The following is a 13,597-nucleotide window of genomic DNA, read 5'->3' as shown; positions in this document are numbered from 1 at the left end:
GGAGTTTAATACGGGCGACAGAACAAATACAGACAACATTTGGACCTTGCTCAATACCAAATGTATCACGTTATCAGTAAATTTATCACTAAGTCATTTGTAACATTACTTGTAGGTGCTACATTTTTTCTTAACACGTTAAATTCTGGGTATTTCACCGTGAAATATGCCTTTTTGTATTTTTGTGCAGGCGGCGAGTGTTCCGTCGCCCCCACAGTACGCGTGCGCAGGGCGGACCCATACAGACGGCGGTAAGGGAGGCAGTGGTGTGCGTGAGCGCTGTGTCAACCGCTTCTAGGCACTTCGCACGGGCCTCGAACCCGGCACTTTCGCGCCCAGCTGACGGCCAGCGATCACCATGCCTCGCAGGAAGCAGCACAGTCCGAAGAAAGTGAGATGTACGTAAGATTTTCTCAAAGTTTCGGGGTTCTCGAGCGCAGCCCGCGCCCAGAACAATGGGCTGGGTTGGTTGCAGTCGGATTGTAAATAATCGTGTCGGACAGCTGTCAAAAACATCGGCGGCTGATTTGGGATGCTTGGGGGATCACTTTTGTGTCTCCAGTTTGTCCGAAATATCACGAAAATGCGTGAAAAAGTGGGGAATGACGAGAAAATTCAAGATGGAGGACTGCTTTGTGCGCGGCAGCCAGACAATCGCCATCTATCAATCAGTGTTGGGGTAATGAATGATGGGGGTGGATTGAGGGTGACAGCTTGACAGGCTGCGAGGCAGTGAGTGATGGCAGCCAGGGCGGTGCAATCACAGCCCTATCTCGGCTGCAGGCTGCCGCGCGCCGCTGCAAACTTGGCCGTCAGACCTGGTACCGCACACTTCGGGCAAGTGTTGTGGAAGATGGGCCTGGCGCGCGCACGTGTGCGCTCACATGGAGGAGGGGGTGAGATCGCACACCGACACCACCCCCTCAGCTTGTCATTCATTCAACCACTGGCGACATTTTCTCCCGATTTCTGTGTTTGTTCATGTGCATAAACATAGGCTTCTTATGGCGGGTCGGCCTCTTTGAAGTAGTTTTACGAGAGGTGGTGTTTTGTAAACAAGCTTGGCTGGAGTGTTTATCACTGAATCTGCTGACCTTTACCCTTTGACCTAAGTAGCTTGTGTGGGTGATGGTTGCTAGGGATTTGACCACCAAAAAAGTTTTCCTCACCCAAACTTTTATTTTTTGACAGAATCTCCCAGCTTGGTGTCCTCCTTGATACATTTGGTTATGGAATGAGAGTTTTCACAATATTCTTGTTATAAAATGCATGACTGGTGGACAACAGGTGGTTTTTGCCACCTCTGAAATAGAGGTCCTCCCATCATGGATAGCAAGCTGGGAGGAGGGCTTTCTAGCCATGTACTTTTCCATCAGTCTTCTGTTCTATTGTTATTCTACAGAGGGACTGTTATCTTTGCAATTGTAGTAGATCTTGCACACTTCATTTGCATTATTATTCACCTTGGTGAGTGTCCCCCGGGAGAGGATTTTTAATAGGCTCTCCCACCAGGTTGCTTGGAAGCAAATAATGATGCTTGTATTCCCACCTTGGGGTACGTCTTGACACCTCATAATTTCGAAGCTTTGGGTAATATTTATGGAAATTAAGATAAGCATGATTGATGCACACTTGTTTTGTAATGGGAGTTGGCATGACAATAAGCTGCGGCAATGTCGAAGTCCCAGTGATGAAGACGGAGGCAATGGAACACATAACAGTTGATGGAAAGATTATTCTCCAACAGATTGTTTTCCTTTGATGGCAGGTATTTGTGAACCTATCGGGAGGCAGGATTTTAAGGCCGCCTTTTGATATCCTCCTTTTTTTCTCTTTCCGGCAGTGTTTAAGTGATTTATCTCTTCGGCATCCAGAGACATTAAGGTCCCATCTGCTCTAGAGGTGATTCTTCTTGCTCGGTTTTATAGCCTGCTAGTTTGAGGCGCATATTTTTTTGGGATCCCGGGGATAAATTTACGTTTTTGAACTTTTGGGAAAAGATCAGATTATATTTTGCAGGAGTGGTGCTCAGCTGCGGAGTGGAGAGGGAGGACCAGCTGAGTCGTGACAACATCAAAGTGCCGGGATTATGTTTATCTTAGCGATGGTCTGGCCTTGTCTCCTGAAAGTACTAGTTTCTCACTGGTAATGGCATGTAGTGACAACTGCTGGCACATGCAAACACCTTCTTGAACAAAGGGTAGATGCAACCCCAGATTTTTTTTTCTTCACATTATCCATATTGCCTGCATCATTAGAGTGGTGAATGGACAGTTATAAAGGATGGTATACAGAATACAGACAAGCACATTGTGAACCTTGATCACAGGCAGGTCACAATGTGTATTTGGCGGCCAAGAAATCTTTACCTTGAACTGTCATCAGAGACCTGTTGACCCCGATTTCTTCCTTTTGTAAACAGGGAAGTCTCCTCCCCTGGCACAGCCCTCATGTGTATGGCAGCTGTTGATCATTTTTCATCCCACCCTGTGAGTGGAGAGAGACCAGAGGAAACATCTGCAGTCTCTATGGTTGGTGGGCTGTCGAACCCCTTTCTCCCCCAACACTCAGGCAGAACACCCAGTAAACAGGACCTGCCAGCTTTCCCAACGAATGATAGACATCTGTAATCTGGCTTTAGTGATTCCTAAAAAGGCAGGAGCTTTATTGTTCTTTTGTGCCGGAGCAGCAGCCATTGTGCGTCGGTTGTACGGTGTACTCGTCCAGACAAAGGACTCAAATTTGTTTAGGATGGATTTATGTCAATAAAAGAAGAAAGGCATTTGTGGCCACCACCTGTCTGTATTTAAACGATCCCTCGAGGCAAGGCAAGGCAAGCACACTTTTACCAAGGGTGCACAGATAGTGTGATTTATGCAATTCTTCCATAACAGGTGTGTCCAGTGTCTGCCAAGGCACTAAATATTATTAATGGCAGTCATCTTCTGCTGACATTTTCAGAATGCATTTGAAATTAGTCTTGGTTCTGAAATATTTTCGCCGCCATCCTTCACAAGTAATACATGTGTATGTCTTGGTTACCGGTCTATGTGAGAGTGTTGAAATATGGTGATATTTTTTTGTCTAGGAGGTTCTTCTATCTACTCTATTTATAGAGTTGACAAATGTGTTTCTTTGGCTCTTACACACTTGGGACAATTTCAAGTATCGGAGAAGAAATCCCAAGTTAAATGTGCAGATCGAAGCAGCTCGCACCTTAAGATGCCGGTTCAATACCACCTTCAACAAGGGTTAATTTTCATTCTTCTTCATCAGTGCTGTCAGCGGCTTTTCACGTAAATTGTGCGTTTGAAAGGCGAAACCAATTGCACTCATTTACCCGTGTTCGTTAAATTCCTCCCAATGAAATTGGCTCAAAAGACTTGGCAGCCCTTGACACTGACAGATTTCAATTACAAAGCGAGCCCTTTGATGTAGTGTTTGATAATGGACTTGGAAAATGCCGAGCCCCCCGTGATTTATATTCCGGATGCAGAAAACTGCCATGGAGGATTCCAAATGAATGACAACTATTCATCATGGCTGACATGTAGATCCTTTATGCATACAATATCGTGCGGGGTAACCCCCTCCGATGGACAGAATTACACAAATGTGCTAAATAGATGGAGGTTAAATCCCTAGGAAAAAGGAGATGTCTCTCGTCAAGAAGCAAGACCAATTTGGGACCAGAAGTCCAATTTTGTGGAGTTTTGGGATTCCTCGGGAAGAGCGAAATTTTGGCAGAAATTCAGAGGTGTGAAGTTCACGTTCGAAGCTCTCCCGGAATAACCGCACGGGCCCTTGTAATTGAACTAAATTATAATAGTTTGGATTACAACATGCGTCTGACTCTGTGGGGAAAACGAAAACAGCTGCAGGCCATAATTTGTGAAGAAAATTATGGGAAACAAGTTCTTGTGTTTGCCCTTGCCCTTGATAGATGAGCGCCTGTCATGGGTGCCCATAGGATTTTGTTGGCGTGCCATAGGCGCTCATAAATTTTGGATTTAAAACCTGCATGGGATGTTTGCGCAAGATCAAGGGTGACTGACAACCATTAATCAATGGCAATTTAAATGGGCACTGTTTGAAGAGGTCACACCGGCTGTGCCCATATATGGCCGTGCGTGCAGGATGGAAATTGGCTGTCTGCACAGACAGTTGTCAAAATTCTCCTGAAACCTATTTGTAATATGATCCTCGCCTGCAAAGTTCTATTTACGAGCCAAGAGTGATAAAGGGAAGAATGCGTGCGTACACGTATGCTGCAGGAGACAATATCGGCACAAATACCTCAGACTGCGGACGTGATCAGAGGAACATGTTGACTTCATACTTTCTCCATTCCTCTCGGACTTTCCCTAATGGAAACTTTACACCTATTAGAGGGGTAATGTGCTCATGGCATCCTCTAACAGGCTTGGCAAGATAAACAGAGCCATTTCGGGGTGAGGGACGGTAATGACATTTAGAGCTGTCCTCTCCTCAAGTTACCAGCAATTTTCTTCTCATTGATCCAATTATTATTGATAGGCTTGATAAATCTACCATGTCCGACCACTATGGCTGCCGCCTTCGCTGCTAATTCCTATCATGAATTGAAAGTGGGCATGTCTTTTGTTTCACATGGTACAGTTAGGGTGCCAGAGAGAGACCGCTTTGAGGAAACAGTCTCATTGCAGAGCAGAAAAATACAACGTAAAATTGGGAATGATACTTTGTTCATGATAAAATCATCATCGAACAATAAATTATCATTATAGAAGAGAAGGAAGATGGAAATAGTTAAAAATGTCCAACCCATCTAATCATCTAATGTTTTTACATCTGAAACAAAACTGTGTAATACTATATTTAACCCGGAATTAATGGGAGCAAACTGCCTGATGTAGTGACAGTCCTTCAAAAGAAAGGCGGAAGATCAAACGGGTCGCAGTACTTTGTTCCCCTTTTGTCTGAATTATGGTCCAATCAATCAAACAAATTTGCATCTCCGTGATTGAAGGAAGAAAACACATCTCTTCGGTGGCCTCTGGTGGATGGAAATTAGCAAGTCCTTTAGAATAAGGCTTCCCCAACATGAAAGATTTGGCTCGGACCTCTAGGGTGTATAGAAAGGTCAGGGGATCTGGGGGCTTTGAGATCTGGTAATTGCCTAGTGAAAAGCAGCTGGGTCAGGGTTAATGTAATTACACGTGTTGCAAGAAAACAGGGACCACAGTGTAGGTGGGTAATACTGTGTTTTAGCCCGAAGGCAGTGTAAGAATTCAAAAGGACAAATAGGAGGAAGGCATGGTTTAGCATTCAAAAGCTGGGCTGAAAGGGTATCGAGAGGATTTGCTAGTGTATAGGGTCGAAACCCGGGTTCAAAAGTAGATAAGGATACCCTGCATACTTCCCACCTAGACCATATTTTAAAAGGTGTTCAGAAACATTTTCAAACACTAAAAAATGTCCTTGTCATAATAAACAAGAGGTCATTTTGTACAATATAGTAGTTTGGCTATCTACACAAATATGCAGAGAACTGCAAAACAATTCAATTTGTTCAGAATCATTGACTCTTCTTTACAGTATAATTGCTAACTATAGAGACTTGATGAACTGCTGTTGATAGATTTATCGGCAGTAAACCCAGAAGAGTCAGTTGTTTCCACCCTGTTGTACTTTGAGTGCTGTACTCATGCGCACAGTTCTTCCAAACGTTACAGTCATGATCACAAATGACTGCCTCGGGCCAGTGCACAGTATTGTCCAAATTTATGTGAACGCTTATTGTACCGAATAAGTAACATGATACTCTTCATTTGCTTGCATGTTGCAGTGTTTTATGTGAGATGTGAGTCCGTAATCCTCCAGTGCTTACTCAGTTTAGACTTGCTATAAAATGGTACAGGATTTTTCTTTTTCTTCATGTAGAAATAGGAAAGAAGGCCCTTCAGTTGTATACCTGGTATACCCACAGATATTTTCCCTACTGTCTAGCATTACATAGAAACAGAACAGGTAGATGTATGATGAAGACATGAAGGGTTGTCCTCATATTCATAGGCGTGCCTTATAGACTCATGGTGCATACAATAGTCCAGTGGTTAGCTACTCTCCAAGTAGAGGATGGGTTCCAGCAGGTTTTTGACATGTTTTTAGGCGTTGTTGTCGTGCTTTCTACTTTGTCATTTTTTTTGTCTCGACAGCCCAAAATGTTGGGTTGGCGAGACAACGAAAAAATGACAAAGTCGAAAGCCCGAGGAAAACGCCTAAAAACATGTCAAAAACCTGCTGGAACCCATCCTCTGCTTGGAGGGTATGGTAAGCAACCCTGTCTCTGGACGAAGAGGTTCGAGGTTCGAATCCTGCCTGTCGTTGCTACTGGATAGGGTCACAGTCTTTAGGAGGGGATGTTATGCCGTGGTGCACTGCTCGTTGTACTTCTCAAAAAGAGCTGGGGGAATTACCCCAGTACAAGAAACCTGTAAATACTGTACTATACAAGTTGTACATATGTCTTCTCTGTCACGACAAGTCAAATTTTTTTGCACCAGGTGTCTTTGAGGAAAAGAAGTGGTTTGGGAAGAAATGTAAATTATACAATCTTTTGACTGAAATTGCAGTCAGTTTTACATTTTCAATTACCCTCATCACCTTTCTTATCTATCTCCACTGCAAGTCCATTATAAACAACTTAGGCCACACCAATTTAATTTCTTGGTTAACAGATTTTTTTATTAATTTTTAGCACAAAAAAATCATTAAAACAGAAGGCTGGGGTGAAAACTTGCACCTGACCCTGTTCACTCCCTGAAATTGTGTGCACCAAAGTATAAACTTTCCTCTGAGATTCTGTTTTCCTGTTGATTTTCCAACCTAGCTTTTTTTTTAAATTCTGTTAACCAAGAAATTAAATTGGTGTGGCCTTATCTATCTCTAAAGGTTCTTTCTTTGTTGTCATAGGTTACAACTAATACACATTGGGATCGTTGCAATTAAAAGAGCTAAAATTCAATAGAGATGTCCCTTTAGCTCAACTGGTAGCAGCCTTGCAGTTGAGTTCCTGGTTCCAATTAGTGTAACTGGGAGGCCCCGGTTCAATCCTGGGTCAGGACATCACGGTTGGGGCTGCACTCATCTTTTGGAAGGGACATAAAGTGGGGGTCCTGTGTTCGAGGAGGTGCCTCGAGCACGTTAAAGGGGGAGGGCTAGCAATCTGTCCCTGTAAAAATATAGTACCCTGCTAATGCAAAGAAACTTGCTATCAGATGTGCCACTAGGCACTACAACTTGTCCAAGGAAGGAGCGAAAGATCCTTATAATTTCTTTTTGCATACTATTTGCAAAAATACAATATAAGGCAAATTTTCTACCTTTAAAAGTGTACGGTTTGATAAATTTACGATTGGAAACAAGAATTGTGCTGTGAATGCAAAATGAAGAAAAAAGATCTTAGCAAGTACATGTGTAAACACCTTGAAATATGGGCCTGTCAAAGAACAATTCTGTTCCAGTCCTCATTAATTCATCCTAATGGTGCAGCCAATGTTGCACACAGAGACTGTCTGAGTCAACAAGATAATTTGTACCATGGTTCATTTGATCCTGAATTAGTATTAGCTGCTGGTACCACTAAAATATGTAAATGAAAAATGGAAGTGAGAAGCATATTTGCAGTTGCCTATATATAATTCCCAAATGTTCCACCATAAAAGTTGCTTGGACCCCGTTCATACTAAATCGCGCAAATCGCCGAAATCGCCGAAGCCGCATTCCTTCACACCAGGGGTCGAACGAGTGCGAGTTGTAAAATCACGTCCAACAGCCAAGCTTGAGTTTCACCTGGATCGTAACATCTCCGAAAATGGCCATGAGCACCCGCGTCTCTTCATCATCCCATACGCCAAAATCGCCGCTCGATTCGGCCATCGGAATGCGGGAAAATCGCGAGTTAACCACCTCCAGAGGTAGTTTCGCTGAGATGCGCTTCAGGTGATTTGCGCGATTTAGTATGAATGGGGTCTTGGTGACCACAGTAATGATATGCAGGAAGTGATGGTGTCATGAAATTCTCCTCTATCCTCTTGACGTTAAAATCAAGACAGTTTAATCTGATTTGATAGACAAGTTGAATAAATTTTTTTTTGTGAGCATGAATGCTTCAAGTCGATTTCAAATGGCCTCAAGTTGACTTGTTCTAGGCCACCTTTTGGAGGTGGTTTGAGAGGTGGCATTGATTCATTAGCATACAACCTTGTCTTAACTTACTATTCTATTGGACCATCTGAAATTGTCTTCACTTCTTGACATATCTATTCATCAGAGTTTTGGTATAAAACCTAGTTCTCTCTTTAGTCACTGACGAAAGATAGCGGATGCTGTCTGAAACGTCTGTTTCAAAATTTTGAGTCGATTTTTGTATCATACACGGGATCTAACAGTAGCAGCCTGTTGCCATGTCTGTTGAATCAACTGTAGAAAATGCTGATAGAATTTTGCACTGACGATCGTTTCCCCTTTCCTCTGTTGCAGTGGATGATGGGACTGCAGCTGCCGGGGCGGCGACATCGGCGTCGCCACTTGAAGAAGACGTTGACGACGACGTCTTCCGCGAAGACTTGGATGGGGACTTCCATGCAGATGCTGACGATGAGTACGAGGAGGACCTTGAGAGCGAAGAGACCTTCCTTGGAGACGAGAAACAAGCCCTTCTCGGGCACGGGGTCTACCCGGGATGGAGGGCTGGGGCAATCCCACCAGCGGACTATCTCCCAAACGGGTCCTTACAGGTAGCTTTTGACGAGTCGCCGCTCAAGTCTTTGAGTCAGTTGAGTGAGGGTGTGCCGGGGGAAGTCAGAGGCACCACTCAGACGCAAGGGAGTTTTGTCGATGACACCAAAAACTACCTCTTCAGTCCTTACAGCATCTTCATCCGATCCAACCTGCGGAGGCAAAACCGCTCGTACAATGGTGGAATGGCCGGGAAGCTGAAGTGCAAATACTGCGGGGAGGCGTTCGAATCCCTGTTCACCCTCACGGTGCACATGTCTCAGACTGGACACTTCCGGAGCCAGAGCACGTGCGTGCAGAGGCTCACGCAGAAAAGCACCAAACCGAAGAAACGCTCCATGCTGGACATGGAGGAGAAGGAGCACACGGACGCGGTGTTGAAGTGCATGGGCTGTGGACAGTCCTTCGACACGCTGCAGGACCTCACCGTCCACATGATGCAGACAAAGCACTACGAGAAAATTGCACAAAAGTGGGACTTTGGGAAGGAGGACGACGCAGAGGAAGCCCCTCAAGATCTAACTGACTACTTCGGGAACCACGGCCTTGTCAGCCCAAACGCTGAGGCGGCAGAAGTGCAGTGTGCCATGCCAGTCTTCTGCAGACCAACCACTCTGAACATTCCATCCCAAACTTCTACAGACACAACAGAGGCCGTGAAAGAGCCAGCCAGCCAATCGAGCAGTGCGGCAGCGACGGTGGGCACCCTCCTGCCGTTCAAGCTTGAGGAACTGTTCCCTCAGATGTACAAAGAGGAGGATGTGGAGCACACCACGACCATGACGGTGCACAGCTTGAGAGCCAGTCTGCAGTACCAGAAGCAGAAGAAACAGATCCTGCGGTGTCTGGCCTGCAGCAAGGTGTGCGATTCCCTCCACATGCTCACACAGCACATGCTCGACACTGGACACTTTCACAAAGTCCCCAACGGACCAGAGAAAACAGAAGAAGAATGCAAGGCAGAGAGGGTTCCCTTACCTGTACATGCACCGTCGTCGTCAATGTCAAAGTCACAGGACGACTCAATGGACAATGAGGTGTCTCCAAGTCAGACAAACGGGAACACAGAAACGTCCACCTCCGTGATCCAGGCACCTTCCAAACCGAGGATTGAAGAGAAGTATCTACACACAGCAGAGATTCGGCAGCCTTCCAAAGGCAATATCCTCCAATTGTTGCAAAACACTGTCCACTGCTCTCTGCAGAAGGCAGCAGGGCAGGAGAGTAGTAGTTCTGCGGGGGCCTACTCGGTTCCTGCCACTAGTGTGTTAGAAAGTAGATGGATACAGCGGAGAAGCCCCGTCATCGCTTCCGCTCCTAGAATTAAGGTAGAGGAGAAGGAAGAGGAAGGAGCTGTCGACTTGAGGGTTCACTCGTCCCCCTCTCCCACTGTGACCACCAGTGCAATTCCATCCACCAGTAGTGTTCTGTCTACATTGTCCGCCACTTCCAGCGTGACCGAAAAGTACGTCAAACCCAACGCCAGCAAGGCAAAGCTGGAAGACCCACTGGACGCCATGAGGAGAATAGCGCAGTCCTGCGAACCGTCCACGCGCTGTGAGGATGCCTTCAAGATGCATAACCACAGCAGCTCTGGCCCCGACGTCAAGCCCCTCCCTGGACGTTCCCAGTTGTTATCGTCTACCAATTCTGCTGCAATGACAGCAAGCAATAGGCTCTCTGGTAGGTTAGCTTCCACTAGTCGGACATTCTGTGAGGCGGCGAGTAAAGAAGAGCAAAGGGTAGGTTCTGGTAGCCGACGAATAGCGCCCAGGGCCACGAACTGCCATGTAGAAACCGTGAAGGTCAGTAGACGAGGGCGCCATTCCTCGTGGAATCCTGTGCACCAAATGATCCTACAGGCTTACATCGTATCCAATATGGACACGGCAGAGGGCAGGCCACGCAGCCCCCCTCCCGATATAAGCCACGACGACAAAGTTGGTATCGCCCATGCCACGGGTCTCACCATGACAGCCATCAACCACTGGGTTGCCAACGTGCGGTACCGACTCAGGCATGCCGGCAGTGCCAAGTTCGTGAAGAACTACCAGACCACCAGTCCCCTCTTCCAGTGCTTGGAGTGTGGCACGCAGCCCACCACACCCAGACACTTTGTTGCACACTTGGAAAACCACCTGGGCTTCAAGGTGACCGACGTCAACGCCATGGCAGCTAAGATGGCCAGCGAACCGGTGACACGCCAGGCTGTGAATTCCAGCAAAGTTGCAGACGTGAACGAGAACTCCTTTAAGTGTTCCTTGTGCTCGTGTGAGTTCAAGAGTAGACACGCCGTCAAGATCCATCTGAGCAAAACGCACGAGAAATCCCCCCACTATCAGGACAATTTTATCGTTCCGTTGAATTCAAATGTTCAGTGAAACTGAATATCAGTATAAATAGTGAATTACAAAGAGCACCTGTATTTATTAAGATTAATAGTTTTATCTGTTTGACAGATTGGTATGGTTATGTTGGGGTCAAATAAGCCTGTGAAATATTTTCTTGTTACAGTATTCTTGTACTGGTCAAAAATGTTTATTCACTCTTTTGCATTTTCAGAAAATGTGCTTGTTGTAAACATGCAATACAACCCACATGTATTTTTCACAGGCTCTTTACGAATAACCTTAACGTATGATTTAACTTCTTTGCTATACTACTATAACAGAATCTTTATTCTTCATAGACATATATTTAGGCAAGTCCTTCAAATGAGGGTCTTTTTCTGGTGCTGGTAGAAACCATGGAAGATAGCAGTTGTCCCATGTGCCCATGTTTAAACTTTTGCTACTGATATTTCCATGTTTAATATTACTCCTGTCCACCTCTTTATTGTTGCCAAGATTTTGTGGAAAATTGTGAATTTGTAGCAGCACATAAACTGCACTACTAGTATCAGGTCTTGAGGCTTTATAAGGTGCTCTATGTTACATCAGATGGTAAACATCAGTAAAATCATGATCTGATGGGATCCTAGCTCAGTGAAGACAGTATTCAATGGCTAAAGTTGGTGACTTGTCTGAAGACACTTTTATGTTTTTTGATACTTTCCTGATCACAGTTACAACCAAATATTGTACACACAAGGTAAAAACAGTGACAAAGTTACCACTTACATGTATAAGATTAAGTTGTTTCAAAAGTATCTTTATCATATTTACAAGTAAAGACAGTTTTCATTTCAGTCATTTTCATTTTTAAATGTGCACCGTATGTAGTGATGTTACCCTGTGTGTCGATAGTAAACAGTCATGTGCAATTACATCTTTTCATTTCAGGAAACATGATCTGTTTAAACATAAAAAAATTGAAATTTCTATCTCTTTTTTAGATCCGCTTCAAAGCTTCCCAAAATTATGCCATTGAATTATAAGCTTTGTGTTGACCCAATTTGTGGAACCATATATCTTGTATGAGTCTGACCTTTCAAAGTCGTCACTATTCAGTGGTAGGTGAACTTGTCACACACTCTTTCATTTGGAATTTTTGGGAGTTATGATTAGTGAGTATTATGTCATTGGTACATGATTCATGTAATTTTTTATGACACTGTGTTCATTCAAATCAGTCACCATGCCTGGTTTCTTTATTGATTTAAATTTTGGGGTGTCTACTTTTAATTTTTTTATAGATTATTTAAAGGAGAACAATGCTGTTGGGTTACGTGCAACTGGTTCATGTTTGAGTGGAAAAGTGAAGCTGATATTTCTGAGATCACCGTTGTGAACCGTGTTATGAAAAGTTACAGGCTGTAAGCTGTAATGGTTTGAAGAGATGTTACATTTCTGGTCCTGAGATAGGGGGACGGAAAAACTAGAGAATTTGAGACTTACCATTTTTTGTACCAATGGGGAAGGATAAAGAAGATGTTTCATTGGAATGATGTAATAAGACAGTTGTCTTTCCTCAATTGATTAAGAAAATAGATTAAGAAATACTATCAATGTCCGTCATTTGTAGATGTTATTACAGTGCAGTACTACTGTATAATGAACTATGAAGCAAACATTGTGTCCATGTACATGTATGTGAGTACAGTCCAATCTGAGATTGTTGAATTCCTTCGCAAATTGTAATTTGCATGTAGTGTTTGTACATAGTAAATTTGAGCAGATTTCTCTTTTACATGCCAAACTGCTTCAATGTTGGCCACAAATGAATTAAAGCAAATGAAGACGTTTTGATACATCCCTTGTTTATTGTTTATATGATAAATTGAGTTAAACAGGTAACTAAAGCAATGTAACGTTACCATTTAAAATTTGTATTTTATTTTTAGTGATATTGTTTTTTTCAGTATACAGTTCTAGTTCTAGATTTTTTGTAACATTTGGTTTGAAAAATGTCTGTTACGACAAAAATGGTTTGCTACTAATAGTATGTGAAAGTTTGAGGAGGGATCATCCTAATGTTGACATAGCATTCCACGTTAAAAGGTCTACCCAGAAAAACATATCAGTATCATTTGAGTGTTCAATATCTTTCACCTAGTCTTTTCAGTTTTTATCTCTTCTATTTTCTGCACAGACAATCAAACCAAACATAAAATATACTGTAATAATCCATCGGCAAAGAGAAGAAGTCTTTTCCTGTCCTTTTTACAGTGTGTTCTTTTGAAATCATTATTTTTGTCCCCTCCAAGTGAAATGGACTGATCCTTAGCTTGGTGAATGAATGTGAAGGTCAAACCAATGTTCCTCATCCTTTAAAGGATTACCTGCTATTCCATAATGGAGAACGTACTAAAACACCACACAAAACAATCAGAGGAAAAACCCATTCTTCACGGACGTCACACTGGTCACTGCATTTT

General features: G+C 43.7%; 1 protein-coding gene across 1 annotated transcript; it reads left to right on the top strand.

The window, feature by feature from the left end:
- The first annotated feature begins 232 nt into the window (after nt 1-232).
- LOC136438586 (teashirt homolog 1-like) lies at nt 233-12,972 on the top strand. Its single transcript, XM_066433450.1, has 2 exons — nt 233-398; nt 8,524-12,972. Exons 1-2 carry the CDS (start codon nt 359-361, stop codon nt 11,160-11,162), a joined length of 2,679 nt encoding a protein of 892 aa, XP_066289547.1. The 5' UTR covers nt 233-358; the 3' UTR covers nt 11,163-12,972.
- Nucleotides 12,973-13,597: the final 625 nt, after the last annotated feature.

This window comes from Branchiostoma lanceolatum, chromosome 7, assembly GCF_035083965.1.
Source record: "Branchiostoma lanceolatum isolate klBraLanc5 chromosome 7, klBraLanc5.hap2, whole genome shotgun sequence".
In the NCBI taxonomy this organism is placed as follows: domain Eukaryota; kingdom Metazoa; phylum Chordata; class Leptocardii; order Amphioxiformes; family Branchiostomatidae; genus Branchiostoma; species Branchiostoma lanceolatum.
The sequence above is the reverse complement of the archived record's forward strand: the minus strand, read 5'-3'. Positions and strand labels throughout refer to the sequence as shown.

Excerpts from the sequence above, each read along its gene's own strand:
- LOC136438586 (XM_066433450.1), top strand. The coding sequence starts at position 359 with ATGCCTCGCAGGAAGCAGCACAGTCCGAAGAAAGTGAGAT. Across the intron at positions 399-8,523 it reads CAGTCCGAAGAAAGTGAGAT|TGGATGATGGGACTGCAGCT; the intron begins GTACGTAAGATT and ends CCTCTGTTGCAG.